Raw genomic sequence first — 25900 nt, 5'->3', positions numbered from 1 at the left:
CTGGCATTATTCCTTGATCAAGAAAAACCGCTGCCACTTTGCAGCCAAGCTGGTGCCAAATGTATTGTTTTGCTTTCCTTAGGCTCACATCAGCGAGGCCTCTTGTCATCTGGGCAGCCCAGGACCTACACACACACACACTGACCAGGCTTGCACCCTGGGGATGGCACTTTAGTGCTACTAACACAGCCATTTGACTTCACCCCCAGAGGCACACCCTATTGTTGATGCCAACATCGACCAAAACTAAGGCCCTCTTCAAGGTAAAGGTAAAGCACCCCTGACAGTTAAGTTCAGTCGCATATAGGCAGTTTTTCCGGGTCATGTGGCCAGCATGACTAAGCCGTTTCTGGCACAACGGAACAGCAAAACCAGAGCAACGCATGGAAATGCCGTTTACCTTCCCGCTAGAGCAGTACCTATTTATCTATTCACACTTTTTGGCATACCTTTGAACTGCTAGGTTGACAGGAGCTGGGACCGAGCAACAGGAGCTCACCCCATCGCAGGGATTCAAACCGCTGACCTTCTGATCGGCATGCCCAAGAGGCTCAGTGGTTTAGACCACAGCGCCACCCGCATCCCTTAAGGCCCTCTTATGTTGTCCCAAACCTAGGAAAGTGGAAGCTAAGGCAAATGCTTCAACAGGAGAACCACCTGTGATCCACAAAGATGTTGCACAATGTCACAACAGTGTGTGCCTCCATGTACCCCCAAATCCACCTGGGGCAGTGCCTGGGACCTGCTGAAGCTACCCCACGTTGCCCTGGTCCTATATGGCTCTAGGAAGCTTTCTTGCTAGAGGACTGGGTGGTGGCTTGTTGGCGTTGTGGCTTGTTGCTGCTGTCACCACCGACCAAGCTAGGGCTGCATCTGGGTGGGTGGGTCTGGCACGATATGTCTGCACAGAGAGATGCCCAAAGCCACAACGCGCCACAGCCTGGCCTGGATAAGGAGAGGCGAGGCAGGTCGACTCCTCACGCGAAGCAAAGGCGGGGAAGGGAGGGAGGCTGGAGGGAAGCGGGCGGGCGGGCGGGCGGGCGGGCAGGCGAGGGAGGGAGGGAAGAGGCGGAGTCCCGCGCTTACTCCATTACGCTCCGAGCGCCCATAAACCAGCCTGCGTGCTCTTGCTCGCTGCCCGGGGCCCGAGGAGCGGTGAGTAAACAGCCCCAGGTGGCGAGGCGGCTGGGGAGCCGAGCGCGCACCGAGAGCGCAGCGCGACTCCGGCTGAATCCCATTTGCTGGTCGCAGGTGTCAAGGAGGAACTCGGGCGGGGGGGAGAGGACGCGGAACTGGATCGCCGTCCGCAGAGGGGAGCGGGCTTGCGCTCCCGGGACTCGGCAAGGAAGGGCGCGGAGACCCGGGGAGGCTCCGGGCCGCCCCAAAAGGCGCCTGCCTGCGCGCCCCTCTCTCTCTGGTAAGAGGCAGGCCTCAAAGTAGGGTCTCTCCTCCTTGGCCTTTCCGAAGCCCACAGGCCAAATACCCAATCCATGATTCTCTGAAAACAGTTTGTTTTTAAGGGGGTGGGGTGGATAAGTGCGCGCGCGAAGGACACGGCCAATTTCCTCTTGACCACCTCGGCTGCATTTGCTCGCCTGTCTCCCTTGCCCCGTTCAGCCCCGCCGCCTCCGAGTTGTGTTTGTTTAGTATCGCATTGTAGAAAAAGGCTCCGAAAGGTGGTGTCCTCGGGGTCAGTAGTTCACGGTTGCCGTCCCCAGCCTTCCCTCTGTTACAAAGGCTTGGGTACTTTATCGTTTCCCACCCCAGAGGAGCTCCCATAGAAGGGAGGCCCTTTCCCTGACCGCCCCACGCCCCATGAAGATTTAGTATAGTATGGATAGGAAGGATGTCTTGAAAACCTGAATGAGAGGGGAGCATCCGGGCTTACTCCGCTTTCTGGTGTGTGTGTGTATAGATATGATTGCTTTCTGACAGTGATTTTTTTCTTTAAAAAAATGTTTTGGGGTACTCTCGTTTTCCTACTTATATCGAAATACTACCCCTCAATGAGGCCAAACTTAGATTCACAAAATGTTTAGGGGTATGCGGCCCCCCAGAAAAAAAGTACTGCTCTCTGATAATGTTCTGATTAAGACTTCTAGGACTGTCTCGTTGAACTCAATGGTACTTGCTTCCGAGTAAATGGGATCATGCTGTTAACATCACATGTGGCCAAGGCTGCATGCACACCCTACATTTAAAGCACACCCACACCCAAGAACTGGGAACTATAGTTTACCCTTCATGTAGCCTAGCACCCTTAAACTACAGTTCCCAGGATTCTTGAGGGGTGTCTTAAATGCATGGTATGTTCAGTCTTGGGCACATTTGTTCTGTAGGCCCACTGATAAGCAAGTATTGGGTGGGGTGGGTTGTGTTATCTCTTCAGACCCTTGAACTACAAAAGTTACTAGCCTGCAAAAAAAGAGATATGTTACTAGCCTGTTGGAGCTCTGTTGTCCCTCTTCTCCAAGCCCACCCTGGCCCTGGAACTTCTGTTTCTGTTCCAGCCACCTGCATGCATTTCTTGTTTACAGCCAACAGAGAGACCTTGCTCTGTTCACACATCTTAAACCCCAGTAATTCAAGTTACAGATAGGTAGCCGTGTTGGTCTGCCATAGTCAAAACAAAAAAAATTCCTTCCAGTAGCACCTTAAAGACCAACTAAGTCAGTTCTTGGTATGAGCTTTCGTGTGCACGCACACTTCTTCAGATATACTGGAAGGAATTTTTTTTGTTTTGACTATGGCAGACCAACACGGCTACCTATCTGTAACTGAAACCATGGAAGGCACCACATTGAGCCACATGAAATGGAAGTCCATCAGTGTATCTGAAGAAGTGTGCATGCACACGAAAGCTCATACCAAGAACTGACTTAGTTGGTCTTTAAGGTGCTACTGGAAGGAATTTTTTTTGTTTCCCAGTAATTCAAGTTCAGCAGAAACATCATCTGCAAAGTACTCCTCTTCTGTCTCCTCCATACTACCAAAGCAGTAGGTAGTAAATGCTTTACAGTCATACCTTGGGTTACAGCCGCTTCAGGTTGCGTCTTTTCAGGTTGCGGACCGCCGAAACCCAGAAGTACCGGAATGAGCTACTTCCGGGTTTTGGCGGTCACGCATGCGCAGAAGCACTAAATTGTGCGTTGTGCGTGCCAAACGCCAAATCGCAACCTGCGCATGCACAGATGTGGGTTGCGAATGCTGCTGGTTGCGAACGTGCATCCTGCACAAATTACGTTCGCAACCTGAGTGTCCACTGTACTGTGTAAATTACTGCTGGAGGAAACTACAGCTGATTGAAGGATAAATGTGAATGCATTTTAGTAAGAGTTATCGGGTCATGCATTGGGGTTGGTTCTGATGCACTTTACTGAATCCCATTTGCTCAGAAGTAAGCCCTACAGGATCCAGTGAGACCAACTCCCAACACTTAGGATTGCAACCTGTGGGCATAGAGGTCTTCCATGCTAATTCCAGCTCTGCGTAAAAAAAAAAAAAGCTCTGACCTTGCATATGGTCGCTATTCTCGGTCAGTGTGTTTCTGGTTTCGAATTTCTAGAGAGCCAACTGTGTTAATCTGCTGCAGTAGAAACAACAACAGAATCTTGTAGCACCTTGAAAGACTAAGGCTAAGATCCTGCTCTCACAGAAGCAGTTTTCAGCAACTTGCCCTGTAGCTTCCTGTGCTCCCTGGAAATCTGCTCCGGAAACCTGGGGAGGGGACCCTCTGGAACAACATTGAGGTGGGGTAATACAGAGGGGCTGCAAGGTGTCCACAGAGGGCTTATGCCACAATAAATCAGTTTGTCTTTAAGGTGCCATGAGACTGTTGATATCGGTTGATAATTGTGCCATTCTCTATTGCCAATTCTTAATGCCTCTTAATTTTTCTGGAGGTGTTGTGGAAATGCTGTAATGTTATCAGCACTTCTCTCCCATGATCAGAGTTAAGGACACTTCCAGATGACCTGTTTGTCGAGCATTCATCCTGATTTTGCACCACATTTGTGGGAAAGCTAGGTGCCATTGTGCCAAATTTCCAGTGCATTTCCTCATCACTTTTCTTATCACAAAAGTCCAGCTTGGGGGTGGGAAGTAGATATGTTGTGCACAGCCTCCCAATCAATTATAATCCGTGTGCTGAATTTGCCAGTATGTGGCTAGGTCCCACCCCAAAAGTAGCGACTCTCTGGAAAGGGCCTTTAGCTCACATTGTGTGTGTGCATGTGCATGTGGGGGAGGGGGAGAAGCCAGTGATGTTTCACTTTGCAGATGATGTTTCTGCTGAACTTGAATTACTGGGGTTTAAGATGCTTCCCTTCACCCAGGTAATAATGAAGAATGGGACATTAAGGGTTTGGTGTGGTTTCACATAGCAGAATGCTAAATGAATGTTAAAAATGAAGACGGCGCTTGAGTTTTCATCCCTTTTCTTCCCAGGTTTGCTTTTGCTGCTTTGAAAGTATTAACATAACTAAAGAAGAAGAAACTTGACTAAAGAAAAAGTGGCCACTCTGATTGAGGAAGGGCTTCACGCTTTGAGTTTCAGAGCGGAGAAAGGGAGAGAGAAGCCTTTAGGTTTTCTTAGTTGTTAGGGTATATCAGAAGGGTTCTTCTGCATGTACCAATTCAAGGTTTTGGTATTTTATGGAAGTACCTGAACAGTTTTGATACCCCAGCAGTGAGTGAAGCAGCTGGGCCCCAGGATCTTCATTATACCTAGAGTTATCTATAGCACTCGTCCTGATTTGCTTGTACAAAGCTCACACAGAGGTTCAACAGTGTTCACTCTTCGTTGAGCAGTTGTTCAGATTTGTTTGTGGGGAGGTTGTACAAAAGTAGATGTTCGTCCTGATTTGCCTGCATGGAGTATATACATCTTCCTGTCAATTGGTCATTCATCCCATGTTGCCTGTGCATTTCCATGTCACCTTCCTAACTGCAAAAGGCCCACTGTGTTTTCTTTTAAGTGGATATGTTGTGACAAAGTACTTCACTTCACTTTAATTGCTCAGACATAAATTTCCAGTATGTGAGTGAATCCATCTTGCAAAAGTTCTTATAGGCTAAACTAGAGGCAACCTACATCTGATTCCATAGCATCCTCCAAAGTGTTGGTGCTGATCTCAGCCCTGTAGACCCGAAGGAGCATCTCCACCCCCATCATTCAGCCCAGACACTAAGATCTAGTTCTGAGGGCTTCTGGCAGTTCCCTCACGGCGAGAAGTGAGGTTACAGGGAACCAGGCAGAGGGCTTTTTCGGTAGTGGCACACACCCTCCCATCAGATGTCAAGGAGATACACAACCTTTAGAAGACATCTGAAGGCAGCCCTGTACAGGGAACATTTTATTGCTGGGTGTTTTATTATGTTTCTGTATATGCTGGAAGCTGCTCAAAGTGGCTGGGGCAACCCAGTCAGATGGGTGGGGTACAAATAATAATAATAATAATAATAATAATAATAATCCTGCATGTAGGGGAGCCTTCAAATTACTTTAGGGCAGCTGAGAAGTTTTCTTGCCCAATTAAATAAAAGAAAACGTGCATCTCTTCACTGGTTGTGGTGGTGTTTGTGCAGGAGAACTTGCCAGTGGACTGTGGACCTAGTGCTTGGCTGTTTGTGGTTGGAGTCAGTCAGGGTCGTAATCTTCCAAAATGTAATGATGTTCCGGAAATTGAGAAAGGGGATTGGAAGCAATATCAAATATTGATTTTGGTGCTTGTGTGAGTATATAAGGTCAGGTAAGATCAAATCCTGAATGCAGCAAGCTGTTAGGTGACAGAAAGTTAATGAATGCATCAAATATGGCATCTGTTTGTACAAGACCCCCCCCCACACACACCTTTTGTCCTTGCTGGTGCACACACATTTATTACAGGAATATGAGCCCTTCTCCTAAGAACATTTAAATTGCTTTCAGAATACAATGTATGCATTGAAATATTCCACTTCCTGGCATGGCCAAACATGCTGGGAAAGGTGTAGCTTATAGTATCAAAATTCCTGCAAAGCTTTTTTTTCCTCCTCCTTTAAAAAAAAAGATTTAAGAATGACACTAAGACTCTTTGTGCTGCTTGTTGTAGCAGATACCAATTTGATGGTGCAGTTTTATATGCCATAATTGCATACAACAAAAACTGAAGGGGGAAAAACCCCCAAGATTGAGTGAATTATGCAACAACAAAAACGTAGGAAAATATGCATTATAGATGCCAGTTGTTTAGTCTAGCATTCAAGAATGCCTTGACTTTGCCCTTGAACATCTCCAGTAAGAGACTAAATGGAAATAATCTTGATCAAAGGTTCTCAAAGCGTGTCGTGCCAGCATCTGCTAAGCATTTTTATATTTAAAAAATCACATCTCCAAAAATATAATTACGAGGAAATAGAATCCAACAGATGTGCAATGGTCATTATCTTTTCAGGTCTGGCAGTAGGGTAGGCAGATTATGGAAAACAAACAGGAGAATGAACAAAACACACTGTAGCCAGAAATACTATGCAGTATTTAAGGTAAAGGTACCCCTGACCATTAGGTCCAGTTGCAGGTGACTCTGGGGTTGCACGCTCATCTCGCTCTATAGGCTGAGGGAGCCAGTGTTTATCCGCAGACAGCTTCCAGGTCATGTGGCCAGCATTACTAAGCAGCTTCTGGCGAACCAGAGCAGCGCACGGAAATGCCTTTTACCTTCCCGCTGAAGCGGTACCTATTTATCTACTTGCACTTGACGTGCTTTTGAACTGCTAGGTTGGCAGGAGCAACGGGTGCAGTAAATAAACATGATATATTTCAGCCACATCAAAAATTGCATGCAATAGAATAGTATCAAAACATTATATGGGAGGAAACTTACAGATAAAAATAAAAGAAGCATATTTTAAAAGCCAAAAATTACAAATATAATAGTTTGAAATTCAGTTAAGTCTATCTAGGCGTAAGTCCTATTAAGGCTGCAGTTCCATAGACACTTACTTGGGAGAAAACTGCACTGAGTGCCATGGGCCTTACTCCCTGAGTAAGCATATATAGGATTGCAGAGTCAGTAATCTAATGAAGAAACAATCTTCTGTGATGTTTTTTCCCAGTGGGAGAAGCCTGTTTCAACCTGAATTCTTTCTCATGGAGCTTTTGCTTCATTTCATGTGTGCAAGGCAACATTCAAACATGTGGCCCTTTAAGAGCTGAGGGAAATCTCTTTTGTAAACCTGTAACAACCTTTCTGGCCTCCTTGCTTTGTATCTAAGCAAACAACACAGTGTTGCAAGTGAGTTCTAAACAAGACTGTAGAAAGAAGTTTTAAAAAATAAATAAAAAGAAGGCAGGGGACCATTTCAAAGTATTCATAGTAGTAACTAAGTACCAGACAGGAAAGTTAAAAAGTTGAAAATACCCATTTTCTGGAACTACCAATAAACTCTACTAGAAAATAGAGGCTCCTGATGTTCTCAGAAGTGACTGTTAATGCCAAAAGGGGGCAGGCAGCCCTTGCATGTCACTCAGAGTGCATGTAGGAAAGTTGGTGCAAAAGGAGTCATGAGAGAGTACTGCTAACCACAACCACCTTTCTAGAAAAGTAGGGCAGCAAATGTGCAGAGAACCAGGGTTGGAGTAATGGTTAGAAAATTGGACTAAGATTCAGGAAGACGTGGGTTCAAATCCCCCCACCCCACTGCCATGAAGCTCATTGGGTAACCTTGGACCAGCCCCTATCTCTCAGCCTAGCCTACTTTGCAGGGTTCTTGTGAGGCAAAATGCAGGGCTGTATACACACATGTCATCCTAAGCTCATTTGCAGAAGGGTGCATTTAAACAATAATAGTTTAAAATAAAAATACATCCGTTCCAGTATAAACTTGGTGATTTTGTGCAATAATTAATTCTGCCACTTGCCCAGCCTGGTTTCATTTCTATTTCATTTCTATTTATTTAACTTTCAGCATTTTATTAGTGTTGTGGTTTGGTAGTCATTTCATTAAAGAACATTTTCATATGCAGCTCTATGCTATATTTGTAATGACTAAACCGCTTCTGACACAAAGGAACACCGTGACAGAAGCCAGGGAGCACGGAAACGCCATTTACCTTCCCGCCGCAGTGATATCTATTTATCTACTGGCACTGGCATGCTTTCGAACTGCTAGGTAAGCAGGAGCTGGGACAGAGCAACAGAAGCTTCCCCCGTCACAGGGATTTGAACCGCTGACCACCTGATCTGGCAAGCCCAAGAGGCTCAGTGGTTTAGAGCCACCCACATCCCTTGCTGGCCACATGACCCTGAAAGCTGTCTGTGGACAAATGCCGGCTCCCTCGGCCTGGAAGCAAGATGAGCGCCACAACCCCAGAGTCTCCTTCGACTGCACTTAATCGTCCAGGGGTACTTTACCTTATATTTGTAATGAATAATAATAATAATAAAAACCTTCAGCAACAATGTGACCACTGCAGTCAGCAAACCCGTATAGATCCAAAAACAAAACATCCTGAACATGGCCCAACTGGCTGTTGTCAGTGGGAGCTCAGTGCACATGCATTGTTTCTTCCATTGTATCATGACAGCAGCACAAGGAAGTAGGTTTGGTTAAAAGATAGTGACTGGCTCAAAGTCACCCAGTGAGCTTCACATCTGAGTGGAGATTTGAACCCGGCATCCCCAGTTCAAGTCCAATACACTGATTACTACACCACACCTGCTCAATGACAACAACAACAACAACAACAACAACAACAACAACAATAATAATAATAATAATAATAATAATTTATTATTTATACTCTGCCTATCTGGGTGGTTTCCCAGAGTAATAAGAAGAAGAAGAGAAAGAAAGAAAGAAAGAAAGAAAGAAAGAAAGAAAGAAAGAAAGAAAGAAAGAAAGAAAGAGAAAGAAAGCAATAAAACATTTAAAACTTCCCTTACAGCTAGCTCCGCAACCCTCTATGCTGTTTCCTGTCCCCATTCTCCACCTAAATTCATCTCACATTCTCTTCTCTAATTCCGTTCACCTCCTTCATGGCCTGCAGCCTTGTGTGTCTTTGGAGAGAGATTCTAAAATTATTGCAAAGTCTTTGTTTCCAAAGTAGACTAAATAAGGCATAGTGAGTGCAAGTGTGCTTAATTATCATAGTGATAACGATAGGCTTGACTTTGGATATTTATCTTTAGCATTGCCTCTTGTGAAACACAGCTTCAGAAAATAATTCGCAATGCAAATTTCTGGAAACAATTAGACTTCCAATCCCGTTTCTGCGAACTTGTGTTTGTGTGTAAATATATATTCACATGGTGGGGGGAGGGAAGGAAGTGCTTGACTCCCTTGCCACAAAAACTGTAAATTTGCATTATTTGTTAGGCTAAAATCATGGTTGATCATCAAAAGTGCTTAGGGATTGGGTAATGGTAGCAAAAAGCAACAGGAGATGTGAGTAGTAAATGTCACCTCTTATTAATGGGAAAGAATTAACTTTGTTTACTGGCGGTTGTTTGGCATAGGCGCTGGGCAAGTTTCCAGAGGCCTGACAGGTAGGATTTAAGGTTAATTAAGCCTCGGTTACTTGATTGTCTATCATGAGTAGGGCTGGCATGCTAAATTCAATCAACCATCCACTGGTCATGTTATGTCATGCATCTAGAATGGTGAGGTCCATTTCCACAAATCTCTGGCTCTACCTAATAAGTGCTATCTGACCAAAGAGGCTTCTAGCCCCCCCCAAAAAACTATTGATTGTTGAGTGGGCCCATATTGATTCCTAGCCTGCCTTAGTTACCTTTACAAACAAAGACTCCAAGGGACAGAGTACAATTTCTAGGTTTTCTTGATCATCACAACAACCCTGTGAAGTTTCAAATAGGTGAACAATTCAAAAAATTAAAATTGTAGTAATATATATTACCTGCTTTCTCTTTTAAATCAGTGGAGGTTTTTAATTGTAATCTCTTATTCTGCTGCTTTTTATTGATGGCTCTGATTTTTAGGGTTTTTTAATTTGCTATTAGTTTTATTTATTGTAATGCTTTAAATGAATAAAATTGGCAGTATTTAAAGCAACTGGTCCCAATAAAATCAATATTGTTTTTTAAAAAGAAAGACAATCAGCAAGCAATTTTTTTTTCTTCAAACAGGTATCTTTTAACTTGCCATTCATCTTTGAAAGGACAACAGAGGAAAGAGGCTGCACACACCTCTTGCAGAGAAATAGGAAGATAAACTACCTCAGTGAAGGATATAATTTGTAGCCGGTCCTCATCATTAGTGCATCTCAAATGCTGGGGAGGATCACGTAGATTACATGAGTCTTTGCCAACCTGGCGCCCTCCAGATGTTTTTGACTATAACTTCCATCAGCCAAAGCCAGCACAGTTATGTCGGCTGTGGTGTTGATGAGAGTTGTGGTCAAAAGCATTTAGAGGTCACCAGCTGGGCTAAAAGGAATGCAGAAACAAAATAAAATCAGAGAGCAGCAACAACGGCAATGGTTTAAAAGATTAATGGATATATTTCATGGCATAGTTAATCTCATAATTGGCCCTGATTGCTATGCTAGGTTCTTCTGTGGCAAATCTTTGTGGAATCGTAACATTCTTGGCATGATGGCGGAAGCCATTGTGGTGGGTCTGCAAGTCAACAAGAGCCTCTTTTAAGACCTTTCCTGTATGCTCATTGACCACAGTGCCCTCTTGCGCTAGCAGGACTTAGTGTGCTGGCTTCTGCTAGCGCAACAACAAAGTTGAATCTGGCCCATTGGCAGTGATGGTATCAAATGTGAACACCTGTTATGCATAGACAAGCAAACAAATCTCTGGCAATTATTATCAAAACAACCTTTAACATTTTCAGACTTTCCAAAGAAAGAGTTCTTTAAAAAAAACTATTATCGCCAGGTATTTGAGTAGTTAATGGAATTTGAGAGGTATTTTGCTGGTCAGTAAATGCATATTTAAATGCACACAAGAAATGCTTATGACCCTTACACAGCCATATTCCACAATTAAACTGCAACAGCAATTATTGTGCTGTCTGGGAGAAGCATCACATTTTCTGAACTGGAAAATAAAGTCTTTTGATTGCTTGGAAAAATGAGACTTCCTTGAAGCAGTCTATATGGAAACTGTTTGCTACAAATAAAAGACAAATATGTGAAAAAAGGTCTTAAAGAGCCCTTAGATATTCAGCCATTAGCTTTTCATTGTTCAGTTGTGAGTGAGGAGCCAGGGCTTCCTGCACTGCGGTCAAAAAAGGCTGTTGCTATTTGTGGTATCTATTAGGATATTGGGAATCTTGCAGATGGCCATGATGTTACTCTGCCTACTTTATAGCGTCTATAGTCTTAAGAACCTGATTCAGCTAAGCCCTTGCGATTCAATCCCAAGGGGATTCAGTTATGCTCTTAGTGTCTTAGTGTTAAATACATGCTTAAGTAGAATGCTGAGTCAAACTCCTTGACTTTTATCTGCTCTACAAAAATAACTATATTTATACACAGTTGGTTATGTAATATGCCTTCTGGGCTGGATGCTGTGCTCCAGCAACAGAACATATGATCTATACTAGGGTTTCAGTGTTGGAGCAATAGGGTTGTTTGTCCTTTTGCTTAGACACCAAGAACTGGTTCTGTCTCCTGCATTAGGTAAAGGTAGGCAAAGGACCCCTGGATGGTTAAATCCAGTCAAAGGCAACTATGGGGTGCAGCTCTCATTTCGCTTTCCAGGTCGAGGGAGCCAGCATTTGTCTAGACAGCTTTCCGGGTCATGTGGCCAGCATGACTAAACCGCTTCTGGTGCAATGGAACACCGTGATGGAAGCCAGAGCACATGGAAACGCCGTTTACCTTCCCGCCGCAGTAGTACCAATTTATCTACTTGCACTGGCGTGCTTTTGAACTGCTAGGTTGGCAGAAGCTGGGACAGAGCAACAGAAGTTCATCCCATCCCACAGATTTGAACTGCCGACCTTCCAATCGGCAAGCCAAGAGGCTCAGTGGTTTATACCACTGCACCACTCGCACCCCTATGGCAATGGTGCCATGGTGGCAGCAATTGACTCTGCTCAGTTAAAGCCCATGTACAGTATTTCCCCATGGATTTGCTCCATGCTGGTTTTATTAGGCAAGAACAGGACACACAAGCCTCTTCCAGACCGGAGAGCTGCACTATAGGATATAACACAATCAACATGGACTTTTAGAAGAGTGGGAAAGCCCTTCACTAAATACAACACAGCCGTACAAGAATGTAGGCTTAAAGTTACACTATCAAATTCTAATGTAATTATATTCTTTATTACGAAATGGATTCATGCAGGTCATTCCATTATTGCACTGGAGTAGTAACTGCATTCAGAAAATCCTGCAAACTGCGTTTTTTATTATAGCAAATAAAGGCATCATATTAACTCACATGCTGACTTCTTCCAGTTCTCAAGCTGGGCAAACAGAGATGTTTAAGGTACAGGCTCTTCGCAATCATGTATTATTTTTAAATATCTCTCCTGTAGCTATGGGGGCAAGGGAGGTAGCTATGCACAATGTATCATGTGTGGCAATTGCGTTGGACTTCCTTCTAGATGTTGTAGCCTAGCTTTGGAAGCCCCTGATGTCCCAGAAAGAGAAATCGGAACAGCACATTTTCTTGCCCTGAAGCACAAAAGACGTATCGGGCAAATCACATTCCCAATTTTTGGCACTCTCAAGACATGGCTGCCTCCCTCCCACTCTCATGTTGCAATATTATGTAGAGTACACTTGCCTGGGAGTACACCCTACTGAGCACAGAGGGACTTACTTCCAAAGATACATGCAAAGGATCATACTGTCAGTTTCCTAACTTTCAAAAGAGGTTGACAGGAGCCTTTGCCTTACTGTTAATTTTGCCTCACATACTGCTGGTTGTGATGCCAGTAAAAGGTACCATGACTGACACTCACCTTCGTAAATTCATCTTGCTAGATATTACTGCTGCTGCTGCTGCTACTGCTATATCAGAGGTGTGCTTAACCTGTCCTGGAAGTTAGTGTTGCCTCTCCAGCACTCATGAATCCGTTACCAGCTGAAATCAGACAGGCACTGAGTGTGGTGTTGTGTAGACACCAGCTAAAGACATTTCTGTTTGGGAAGGCTTTCCCTGAGGTGCAACTCAGTCGTTTATGGAAGATCAATTTTATATTTGAGGAAATGTTTCGTGTTTTTTTAAGCGTTTGCATGGGTGGCTTTATTGGTCTAGAATTGATTTTGTTCTTACAAGTTCGTGTTCCTGTGTTTTAATTCTGTTTAACAGTGTGCTCCACTTTGATGGGTTTGTGCCATGAAATGGTCTCTACATTTTAATAATAATAATAATAATAATAATAATAATAATAATAATAATAATAATAATATCCCAGCTTTCTTACAAGGAGCTCAGTGTGGCATCCTTGTTTTTCCCCTTCCCTATTTTATGCTCACAGCAATACTGTGAAGTAGCATAGACTGAGAGATGGTAAGTGGCCCAAGGTCACCCACTGAGGTTCATGGCTGTGTGGGGATTTGAACCCTGGCCTCTCACATCCTAGTCCAATGCTCTAGACATGACAACACAGTGGCTCTACTTTTCCTCTACGCCGGTGGTGGTGCTGAAATATATATGATTTCTGCTTAGCATCTTTGCTGCGGTAACTGCAAATTGTACGCAGATGGGTCAGGTTTATTAACTTTCTTTCTGGATGGAGAGGCTCTTGGGATATCTTGTGCAGCTGGAGACAAAAAAAGTCTTTGATTAAAAGGTCTCTTTCTTACCAAAATCTGTTCACTTCACAGCAGGGATGTGGCACCTACTCAGTTCTTCTGAGAGAAGCCTCTCCAGATCTGAGGAAGGAATTAAATGACTTTGTTTCCCTCATAATGAAGCAGCTGCAGGAAGTTTGGGGGGGGGCCCACTTTTTTAAAAGAAAAATTGGTTAAAACTGACGTTTATTTCAGGTGCCGATGTTCTCCTTATTTTCCTATCTTCCTTTAATGATGACTAATTGCACAGTCCTGAGACCAAATAAATATGTATAGAACTGAGTAATTAATTTTAAAATGACATGATTAAATGAGAGCCTATCCACTTATCTGCAGCCTTTTAAAAAGAATAATAAAGCAGTGCACATTTTATTTCTTTCTGACCAGTGCCCTGACATTAAAGGAACTCTCGGTCAGGAGTAGAATTAAGTAGGGCTGCTTGCAAACTGGTAAATCAATTTCGCCACCTCTTTGACTTGAAGAGGAGTAGAAATTGCTGTCCTTGGGATATGGGTTAGGAATTCAGCATACTTTTCAACCAGCAGTACGGCTGTCTCTCAAACTGGCAACATTGGATGAGAGCTGTTCCTGGTTGCATTGAGGTTGAAGTTATTTCCACCGCTCTTAAGAATAAGTGCCAATTATGGGAAGGAGAAACAAGAGCAGAGTACGTATGTATGACCAATCCCAGATAAACATTACATGTGAATCAGCAGAATAAGGTTTTGGACCACCAATGATGCATACTTTAGCTCTTACCAGCCATTCTGCTAGACCACACTGTTTCTTAAACAATCATCTTACAACTTGGCTTAATCGCCTTGAGCTCATGATAGCACAGTATTTAAAACAAGGGAGTTTGTTTAATCCACCTTTAATTACAGAGGCCATGCCTGTTCATCTCCTTTAAAGCACCTTGGCTTGGCTTACATTTTTCAACCATTGAATTGTCAGTGTTTGCGCAAGCCACATCATCCATCAATTTGCCCCGTGAAAAACAAAACAAAATCCTGCTTTTCTCAAAACTTTGCAAACACATCTTTCTTCCGTTTCTGAATGGCACTTAATTACAGAATATAAATGCCAAGCTATGAAAGAGAGCAGAGCAGTTTGCTGCTCCTTAGGGAGAACGTAACTGTGCTTTTGAAGTGCTGTGGGCCCATTGTGAGAGAAGTCGCCAGGAAAAAAAACCTACCTTGACGTGTTGAATATTAATATATCTTTATTTCACTGGCTCAGAAATGCATTTCTCTTTGTTTTGATACAGGTATGAAGAACTTGTGGGCCCTCCAGATGTTGTAGGACTATGGCTTCTGTCACCGTCCCAGACCATTGGCCATGCTCGATGGGGTACATCAACATCTGGAGGATCTCAAATTCTTCACCTTTGCTTTAAGACTACTTCTTACTTACAATGCAGCTCAAACGAATAAATAACCCAAGTGACCTTTCATAGCCTGACTCAAGCTTTGTCTACTCCTGTGTTCCTTCAAAGGCAAAAACTTAACATGTATCTGCAACTGCACTATTCTCACCCGTATGTTGGGCAGAGCAGTAGAAAATATGTCAATCAACCCTCTTATGGTAGCTACCTCACTCTTGTGACTGCTACCTCAAGGCTTATTTGCATCAGAGCAGCAAAAGGCACTGGCCCATCTTATCCATATGTTCTTGAGTGTGAGAACTTTCCTAAATATTTATTCCAGAGTAAAACACATAGATTAAGGTAGGGCTGAGTGAAGCCTAAAGATGCCAAGAAAACAATGTGTTGGAGGATGGAAGAGATTCTTCCCAAGCCTGAATATGTGAAAAAAAGGTGGTTAAAATTAATTCAGGCTAAGCTAATCTACTCGAAGCAATTATGATAATATGGCATAAGGCTGCAATTCTAACCCCAGCTGTTTATCTTGAGTCCTGAAATATAGACATACATTCACTTACTAGTTAGGAATAAGAGACCACCCGTTTACAGATTTCCTGTTAAGCTCTAAAATGTTATTTGTTTTGTTTGTTTGCAAAATTATATCCCACCCTTCGCTGTCAAACCAAACGGCATGAAACCAATCAATAAACATTGAAACATGCAATTCGCTACATAAATCATTCCATCTGTCAGCATACTACTAGATAGACCATGGCTCCTAAATCAGAAGGTCTGGAGAAAAGGGTGGACTTCCAGCTGGCCCCAAAAGATGGCCAATGGTGGTGCCAGCTGGACCTCAGGGGGGAAAGAGATTCTGCAACTGGTCCCAGAAGAAATTCCACAACTTTCATACAAAGTGGGGTGAAAGGAAGGCACCATTTTCAGCCGGGTATCTGATGCGACTTTGTGTTTTGTTTGCTTTAGCTTATCGTGATGCCGGAGGGTGACATGGCCAAGCCACTCCTCGGCCGACAAAATGTGGAAAGTAATGCAAGCCTCATCGCAGCCACTGGTAACACGACGGTGGGGATCCTGGGCAGTGGTGACTTTGCACGCTCCTTGTCTATGCGCCTGGTGTGCTCAGGTTTCAAAGTGGTGATTGGAAGCCGGAACCCAAAGCGCAATGCCACCCTCTTTCCATCAGCAGCTGAAGTAACTTTCCAGGCAGATGCTATAAAGAAGACAGATATTATCTTTGTGGCGGTTTTCAGAGAACATTACACCACACTCTGCGACCTCAGCGATGAGCTGTCTGGCAAAATCCTGGTGGATGTCAGCAACAACGATGAAATCAACCATCACAAAGAATCAAATGCTGAGTATTTGGCATCACTTTTCCCATCATGCACTGTTGTCAAAGGATTTAACGTCATCTCAGCGTGGACGTTACAGTCAGGCCCAAGGGACGGGAATAAGCAGGTACTGTTCTGATATATTGGTTGTGTGTATGCATCCAGACCTGTCACACTTGGAGAGAAAGAAATTATGGTGGGAGAGAGGGAGGGAAAAAACATGGCTAAAAATGCAGTTACAATACATTTTTTCTCATACCTGTGATGAGGGCTCTTTGCAGTTTGGAGATATCTTGTACAAACAGCACACAGCCTGCTGCCTTGTATACACCTCAGCAAAACCCCCAAACTCTCAGCTTCCTTTAAAGTAAAACACTAAATTCTGGGCCTCAGAGTTGCGAGAGCCATGATTTTTATGCAAATGGATTGATTATCTGATTGAGTCAAACAGAATTAATTCAAACAATCAATTAAGCTGTCTTTATAATCTAGTGACAGCCCTTGCAAAACAAAAACCAAAAAAAGCCACCCTCTCTGGTGTTCAGGTTCTCTATGAGTCTAGGTCATAGCCTACAACTTCCCTCAAAATTCAAGAAACTTGGGAAAAGGAAGTACATAGGAGTCAACAGAGACAAAGGTGCACACATGAAATGCTCAGGTGTGTCCGTATTATTGCTTTGTATGGCACTCGCCATGCCATCGCTTGTCGTCCTTCCCTTGAACCCCGTACCAGTGTTCCTGGTCTCTGCTTGCCAGTCGCTGCCATCACATGTCCTCTGTTTCCTGCAGGTCTTCATATGCTCCAACAACCAAGAAGCCAAGCGTGCCATTGCTGAAATTGCTAACATGCTGGGGTTCACCCCGGTGGACATGGGCTCCTTGTGCTCAGCTCGTGAGATTGAGAATATTCCGCTGCGGCTTCTCCCTGCCTGGAAGATCCCTGTCTTCTTGGCCCTGGGTCTCTTTCTCTGCTTCTACACATACAACTTCATCCGGCAAGTTTTGCACCCTTACATCCGGGAGCAAAAGAACAAGTTTTACAAGATCCCTGTGGAGGTCGTCAACACCACGTTGCCTTGCGTTGCCTACGTCATGCTATCCCTCGTCTACCTGCCTGGAGTGCTGGCGGCCATTTTCCAGCTCTACCGCTGCACCAAGTATAGGCGGTTCCCTGACTGGCTTGACCAGTGGCTGCAGCACAGGAAGCAGATAGGGCTGCTAAGTTTTTTCTGTGCAGCTCTACACGCTGTGTACAGCTTGTGCCTACCCATGCGGCGGTCCCATCGTTACTCGTTGCTCAGAGATGCTGTCAGTCAGGTACTGTACTTCTGATTCTTTGGAATGCTGGTACGTGGTCTGTTCTGTCTGCAAATGATGTGGGTGTAAAAAAAATGCTGGTGATCGTCGCTCGTCCCTAAGATCAGCCTCCATACCTGAGGACTGGAAAGTGGTCAATTTAGCACCATTTAAATAAATAAAAAAGCAATTTGGGTCAGAGAAGATTTGGGGAAATTACAGGGCAGGTAGCTTAATATCTGAACCAGGAAAAGGGGTGGAAAGCATTATTAAAGCTAAAATTACCAAGCACATAGTCTTGCATAGTTTCTGCAAAGTTAAGTCTTGTCTCGAGTGTGTCAAATAAGTATATGGATAAGGGTAATCCAGCAGACACTGTGTACTTGAACTTTCAATCAGCTTTTCATTCTGCCCCCTCACCAAAGTCACTTTATGGTCCTTTTATGGATCAGTAACTGGCTAAAGAACAGGAAGCAGAGAGTAGGACTAAACTGACAGTTAAGACAGTGGAGGGATTTAAGTAGTCAGTGCTGGGACCAGTGCTTTTAACTTGTTCACAAATGATCTAGAGTTGTTGTTGTTGTTTCTACCCCATCCATCTGGCTGGGTTTCCCCAGCCACTCTGGGCAGCTTTCAACAGAACATTAAAAACAGAATAAAACTTCAAACATTAAAAACTTCCCTAAACAGGGCTGCCTTCAGATGTCTTCTAAAAGTCAGATACTTGTTTATTTCCTTGACATCTGATGGGAGGGCGTTCCGCGGGGTGGGCGCCACTACCGAGAAGACCCTCTGCCTGGTTAGAGGTGATTAGTAAGGTGGCCAAGTTTGCTGATGACACCAAATTGTTTAGGCTGGGTAAGAACAAAACAGGTTTGCAAGGAGCTGCAGAAAGATATTTCCAAACAGGGTAAATGAGCAGTAAAATTGGCAAATGCAATTCAACGTAAACAAGTGTAAAGTGATGCAGGTTGGAGGAGAAAACCATAACTTCACATGTACACTAATGGGGTTCTGAGCTAGATATGCCTGACCATCGTGATCTTGGGATCACGATGGATAGCTTGATGAAAATGCCAACCCCACTGTGTGTACTAGCTGAGAAAAAGGCAAATTCCCTCATTAGGAAAATAAGCTGCCATTATCATAGTGTGTTATACAAATCTATGCTGCGGCTGCACTTGTAATACTGTCTATAGTTCTGGTCTCCAAACCTCCGAAAGGATACAGTGGTACTTCTGGATATGTACTTAATTTTTTCCAGAGGTTCTTTCTTAACCTGAAACTGTTCTTAACCCGAAGCAGCACTTTAGCTAATGGGGCCTCCTGCTGCCGTGCAATTTCTGTTCTCATCCTGAAGCAAAGTACTTAACCCGAGGTAATATTTCTGGGTTAGTGGAGTATGTAACCTGAAGCGTATGTAACCTGAGGTACCACTGTATTGTACAGCTGGGGGGGTGGGGAAGGTACAGAAAAGGGCAATCAAAATTACCAAGGGCCTGGAGCGACTCTTCTTTGGAGTAAAGGTTGGAATGTTTGCGGCTTTTTCATTTTAGGGGGGGAAAGGCAAGAAAGGGTGGACGTGGCAGAGGTGTATAAAACTGTACCTGATGTGAGGAAAATGGACACACACACACAAACTATGGAATTCATTATCACAAGGTATAGAAATGGCCACCAATTTGGACGGCTTAAAAAGAGAATTAGACAGATTGATCAAAGATAAGGCTACCAGTGACAATGAATCATGCTAACTGCATACTAACCCCCCCCCCCCCGTATCAGAGACTGTCTGTCTCTTAAGTAGCAGTTGCTGGAGATCACAAATTGGAGAGTGCTGTTGTCGCCAATGTCCTACTTACAGGGGCTTCTCATGAGCAGCTGATGGACCACTCCGGAAAACAAGATGCTGGATGAAACGGGCCTTTTGTCTAATAGCAGCGATCTTCTTACGTTCCCCAAAGCATTGCATGGGAGTTTCAGTGCAGCTAGTGGAAATATATTCCACATTAGCATTTTTCGACTCACAGCCTAAGAAATACTGATGAATGCAAGATGCCGCAATGAGTTAGCACTTTTCAGTTTTTTTATTCCTGCTAATATTGTCTGAGCCTCCTTCCCGATCACCTTGCTGTATTCGGTGCAAGGGATGCAGTCCCCCAACAGCCTCTTAATTCCAGCTGCATTTATTTCTCTTCTGTGATTCTTGTAAATAAATCCCTTGCAAGCCGTTGATGCCCATTTCCCTCTTTTCTTGCGTTGTTTCTTTCTTTTTTTTTCCCCTGAGCAACATCCTTGCTTCATGTATCGCATTGATTTTAATGGAATAAATGGCTGGGTCTAAGTGTCAGTCTCTGTAATATAGTACAAATCCCATTTCTTTTCTTCCATTAGCCTGAACGCTTCTCTCCTAAATGCACTTAAACCAAATCCCATTAAGCCCTGAGCAGTCAAGTATTCAGAGAGCGACACTTGTGGACTTGGCTCGAAACTGGAGCTGATTTCACATATTAATTGCAGCCTTCGATGGCAAAGCATGGTCTGATCATGGAGGTGCCAAGTTATTGGCAAGCCCTGCAGGGGTCAGTGAGAAATTGTGGCTGATACAGCAGAGGTGTTGCGTATTTGACATTCTCTGGTCCAAGAGGTGGGAAGACAGTCTGCTGTGAACAGGGCTGCACTCTTCTGGAAGGAGCAGGTCTGTAGCTTCAGTGTACTCCTGGAGTCACTGGAGGACCTCAGTGGCTAGGAATGCCTGTTTCCAGTTACATGGCTGCTGCATTTTGGACCAGCTGAAGTTTCCTAGTTGACCAGCTACAGCCCTTTGGAACAGAAGCGAAGCCACTGTAACTTCCAGCTTGAATTGTTGCAACATGCTGCAAGTGTGGCTGGCCTTGAAAACAACTAGGGAACTTCAGCTGGACCAAAACGCAGCAGCCAGGTTACGGGATTGGCTTCCATTTAGAACACACATAAACCCCTATATCCTTTTAAATGTGTTGTGGACGGGGGGGGGGTGTTTTTATTAAGTATTTTGTGTTCTTTTCTTTTGTATTTTAATGTTGTGAACTGCCCTGTGATCTTCGGATGAACTTAATTTAATTGTTTAATAAATAAAATTAATGTCCAGACCCAATTCGGTCCCCAAAATGTCTGAAAGGCTACCTCCTTTCTCAGAGACCCCCTCAAGTGTTAAGATAGGATTACCTTCTTGATAATTCCACCATCCTCGGTAGTGTGGCAGCACAGGAGAGGGTATTCTTTGTGGCAGTTGCAAAATATAACTTGTAAATGATGGTGACGGCGATGGATGAAATATAAGGTTGCTGGATGGACAACATTGGTGCAAACTCATTTTGTCCAGGAGTGGAGGCAGGGTGCACCAGCAGCAGATAGAGGCCAATGGCAGAATTAAATGCCTAGACTGGAATGGGAGTCAGCCATGTGCTGGCGCAGAAGAATTTAATCATTGCCACCTTTGACAGAAGGGCCACCAGGCTGCTGCTGCTGTTAAAGAAAAGAAACCCCATGAAAATGCTTCATGGGTACAGAGCGAACTGTGTGTATCTTTTAAACCCTCTTTTGTTGCTCCTACACACCTTTGCTCTTGTTCCTTCAGGTGGAGAAGAAAACAGATCCATGGGTAGAGGAGGAAGTCTGGAGGATGGAGGTGTACATCTCTTTTGGCATCATGGCCTTGGGCTTGCTGTCCTTGCTTGCCATAACCTCACTTCCTTCCATCTCCAACTCTCTCAACTGGAGGGAATTCAGTTTCATTCAGGTAAGTGCTGCAATTCAAGGGTTTTTAGAGAGGGAGGGAGGAAGACAGTTCTCAGGGCCAAACCAGACACAACAAGGCTGTGGTTCACATAAAAAGCAAGGGATGTTTTTTCTAATCTCATTCCAGTGCAGGGTGGCTGGGAAAAACTTTCCCTTTTTTTGTTTTCACCATAAAACAAGTAAAAGTAATGAAAGTAGTTCAGAAGATTGAAAAGAAGGGTCAAGAGCTGTTTTAGCCATGCCCTACATTAAAGCATTTGAACAGCCCCTTGGTTTCTCAAGCCATTTGCTGCTGCTGTTTGAGAAGTACAAGCCCTAAGTTCCTTTGGTGCACAGGATGAGTGTTGAGGTTCTTTGGACCCCAGACAATTCTGCAGCATAGATTTGACACTTAAGAACTGATTTGCGGCTGCCACCCCATATTAAATATAGAAAATATCAGCACAAAATACGTTCAATACTAGTTCAAATCCATTTTTTTTAATTTTCCTTTTCATTTCGTCATTTGCTATTTGTTTCTCTACATTGCATTACCCTAACAGAGGACTTTGTTGTTCCTCTGCCCCCCAGTGGTGAAAGTTTGTGTTTGTGTGTGTAAAAACTAGTTTAGAAGATCTCTACTAGGACATGCATGTTGTCAAACGACATCAATAATTTATTTTCCATGCATGTGTATTAGGATACAGTCCACTGCACACTTGCTTAATAATAAGCCCTACGGAATCCAATGGCCATTTACTTCTGACCAAATATCCATAGGATTGTGCTGCTCTTTATTTTAAAGGAAGCCATTGGACTAAGACAGTGGTCTGGATACGGAATTGCCCTTCCATAAACAGAAGGGACTCCCAAATCATCAATTCTTCCTGTTAGAAGAAAGAGGTTAGGGGTTGGAGAGAGGGGAGAGGCCATTTACGTACATCAATTCCCCTGCAGCCCCCAGCACATACCCCAAGCTGTTCTGGAGCGTCCCCTCTATACTCTGGAGTGGATTTGCAGAGGACATACAGTGGGAACCTGCAAAAAAATCATCGCCGCCAGCAGCAGCAGGATCTCATGAGCAGAGTTCCACATTCAGGAACTTAGGATCCATGCCAATGACTCATCAGAAGCAAATCACTGGAAAGTATCCTGCTCCAGTCATTGTATCTATTTTAGGCTGAATTTTAGCTGCCTGAGTTTTGCTCATTTATAAGAAAAGAAAGGCTTGTGTTACAGTTGTTCCATACCTATAGCTAGAGTGTTTTGTGTTAAAACTGCTTCACTGTGGTGGTGGTTGCATAAAGGGAGCTGTAAACTTTTACAAATCATTACTTAAAATTGACCTGATTACTTGGCAAATGGACCTGATTACTTTCTGCCAGCCTTTGACCAGGAATGTAAATGTAAGGGCAGCTCATATGATCAGGCCAATCCGCTGTGAGAGTCTGGGAATTTGAAAAGAGTAGCTTCATTCTGCCCAAGTAAAATGCCATAGAACAGGGGTCAGCAAACTTTTTCAGCAGGGGGCCGGTTCACTGTACCTCAGACCTTGTGGAGGGCCGGACTATATTGGGGGGGGGGGGGTAATGAATGAATTCCTATGACCCACAAATAACCCAGAGATGCATTTAAAATAAAAAGGCACATTCTACTAATGTAAAAACACGCTGATTCTTGGACCGTCCGCGGGACGGATTGAGAAGGCGATTGGGCCGTATCTGGCCCCTGGGCCTTAGTTTGCCTACCCATGCCCTAGAAGCTCATATATTCCCATCAACAGAATCTGGCCTAATAATAATAACAACAACAACAACAATGTCAGCATTACCCATTTTAGCTCCTATCCCACTCAAATTAGTTATAACTACATCACATTGAAATCAACAGCTTAGCAGTTTGGTTAGGAGGAGGTAAATCAGGGCCATTCAGGTGTAGTGGCTTTGTCCAGTTGGCTGCTCAGGATGCCAGGAGCCCCAGAGAACCCACATGCACCTTGTTGGAGGTCCCAATAGATACACCTGTTTCAAATACTAGGTCATCCACCCACCCACCCTCCCCATCATGCTATCATTCCTATTCATTTTCTCTTTCCAATCTCTTGTTCTTTTTGGATTTGCCCGCCCCCCTCATTCTCCAAGTCTGTGTCCCTTATTGTGACAAAGCTAAAGTATACCTAATTGACATAAGCACATATTGCCTGTACGCCTCCATTTCCCCCTCCATCTGCTTTCCCTTATTTTAGCATTCAGGGACCTGTCATGCTTGCTCTATTGACGCACATTCACATGGCTACTAATCATAATTTTCATTGGTTTCGGACCTAATTAAAACTTACTTGACCTGGATGGAGGGCCGCCTTTGGGGATAAGGTGCATTTCAAAGCTGCTTGCTGCTCAGGTGCATCCCAACCCTGTGCTTACTCAGAAGTAAATCCCACTGAGGAAAGTGGGACTTGCAGCCAAGGAATTGTGTACTGTATTGGACTGTAGCATTGGGTAGGATACAGCTACATACAAAGGATAAGCAACGCTTGGGGAAACAAGAGTACCCAATTCCAGCCACGTCACTGAAAACAATGTTGTTGTTCTTCTTCTGCTCCCCTTTTCAGTCCTCCCTTGGCTTTGTCGCTCTGGTGATCAGCACTCTGCACACCCTGACTTACGGCTGGACCAGGGCCTTTGATGAAAGCCAGTACAAGTTCTACCTGCCTCCCACCTTTACTCTCACGCTGCTGGTACCGTGTGCTGTGATCCTGGCCAAACTCTTCTTCCAGCTCCCTTGTATGAACCAAAGACTGCGGCGCATCAGGAACGGGTGGGAGAGGGGCAGGTATGTCAAGTTCACCTTGCCCAGAGCATCGGGGGAATTTTCGAGTGGAGAAACCAGCAGCACTGTGTGATCCAGCATCTCTCTCTCTCTCTCTCTTCCATCATGACAAGTTTTCAAAGAGCACTATGAAGATTCTGGGGGTTTCTTAATATAGTTTTTGTTTGTTTTTTGAAGCTTGTAAGTTTGGTATTATTGAATGGTGGTGATAATTATCATCTTATTTCAGGCACTTAAGGAAGGAATGTTACCAGTGTTTTAGAATATACTGGTAATTCTGGGGGTGGGGAGAGTGGTTGCCTTAAAACTTAAATCTTTTGGGGGGTGTTTGATGCGGCGGGGGAGAGACGTTACCAATGTATCTGGCTTACACCGCAGTATTTGGAATATATTGGTAATTATGTAAGGCAGGGGTGGCCAACATGGTGCCCCTCCCAGAAGTTTTAGACTACAACTTCCATCAGTCCTGACTATTGCCTAGCCTGTTACTGATAGGACTTGCAGTCCACAACACACAGAGGGGCCCATGTTAGCTAACCCTGACGTAGGGGGTGCAGAATGGTTGCCTTAAAACCTCAGTGCACAATTTTAGTTGCACAGTTTAATGATGCATAGGAAAATAGAATCACTCTGCTGATGCATTCAACAAAGGGGTGGGACACAGCATTTTCTGCGCACCTGGCAAATGGTTTCTGACTTCTTCTTTTAAGCCAGCATTCCTGCATGATCACACAGAGCACACAATCAGTCCACCCGTAAACCAAAGTGGCAACTCTGGAAGGGCCTATTCTCCGATAACAAACGGTGTAAAAAATAATAATACTCTAGGTCAGATTGGAAGTACGTGTTAAGTTTATTACACGGCTGCCATTAAAACAGCAACCACATGTTTATAAATCCCTTCTCCCCTTCTGTATACAAACTACCTGTGCCCCGATGTCACAGCCTGTGCATTTGCCCACCCGACGTGATGGTCTGAAGCTGATGGGACAAAACCAAAAAGTGTCATCGGTTGTTGCAGAGGAAGAACTAAGCGTGAAACTGCCACACATTTAAATGCAGTTCAAGCCTCACTTTTCCTTTGCAAGGGCCAAATTCACACATTACTACTTATGTATTTATTACATTTATATAACAACTTTCTGCCAAGGAGCCCAAGTCAATTTATGATTTTTTAAATATTGAACAAATAAATGATGCAAAATGTAAAGTTGGCCCTGACTGAGCTGGTGGGGGAGGAGGGAATAGGTCCGACTGGAGAAAACCAAACCATGATGTTGTCTTTGCCTGCTTGCCTCTCTCTTCTCCTTCCCACACAACTGGTGACCATTGACTGGAGGAGGCCACTATGTCATCCATGCAGCAATTGCTCAAGTCTCTTTGGCAGCTTTGAATAAGTGAAACGGCAGGTGTGCCAGTGATCGTTTTAGCATGTCAACAAATTAGGTAAAGTGAGCTTAAGAGGAACCAGGCTGCAAACTGAGCACATGCTGGCCATCAACACAAATTCCCTCAAGATGTCTTGCAAACAAATGGTGC

The 25900-nt window shown here is 44.1% G+C and overlaps 2 protein-coding genes across 5 annotated transcripts in view; one reads left to right on the top strand and one right to left on the bottom strand.

The window, feature by feature from the left end:
* Positions 1–1067: 1067 nt before the first annotated feature.
* On the top strand, positions 1068–25571 carry STEAP3 (STEAP3 metalloreductase). Of its 3 annotated transcripts, none has more exons than XM_081921879.1 (5): positions 1068–1155; positions 16110–16604; positions 17267–17794; positions 21393–21554; positions 24144–25571. In XM_081921879.1, the coding sequence occupies exons 2-5, from the start codon at positions 16119–16121 to the stop codon at positions 24432–24434; spliced, it is 1467 nt and encodes a 488-aa protein (XP_081778005.1). In that variant the 5' UTR covers positions 1068–1155; positions 16110–16118; the 3' UTR covers positions 24435–25571. The 3 variants fall into 3 exon arrangements, with proteins under 3 accessions (XP_081778005.1, XP_081778006.1, XP_081778007.1); XM_081921880.1 differs by lacking the exon at positions 1068–1155 and adding an exon at positions 1163–1417; XM_081921881.1 differs by lacking the exon at positions 1068–1155 and adding an exon at positions 13810–13957.
* The window catches only part of LOC309376000 (UPF0538 protein C2orf76 homolog), a 30055-nt gene continuing 21928 nt past the window's right edge, over positions 17774–25900 (bottom strand). For both annotated transcript variants that reach the window (XM_081922123.1, XM_081922124.1), the window contains exon 7: positions 17774–17842. In XM_081922123.1, the coding sequence (XP_081778249.1) occupies positions 17791–17842 (52 nt within the window). In that variant the 3' untranslated portion in view covers positions 17774–17790. The remainder of the gene's footprint in view (positions 17843–25900) is intronic.

The sequence above is a fragment of the Podarcis melisellensis genome (genome assembly GCF_964234715.1).
Source record: "Podarcis melisellensis genome assembly, chromosome: 1".
In the NCBI taxonomy this organism is placed as follows: domain Eukaryota; kingdom Metazoa; phylum Chordata; class Lepidosauria; order Squamata; family Lacertidae; genus Podarcis; species Podarcis melisellensis.
The sequence above is the reverse complement of the archived record's forward strand: the minus strand, read 5'-3'. Positions and strand labels throughout refer to the sequence as shown.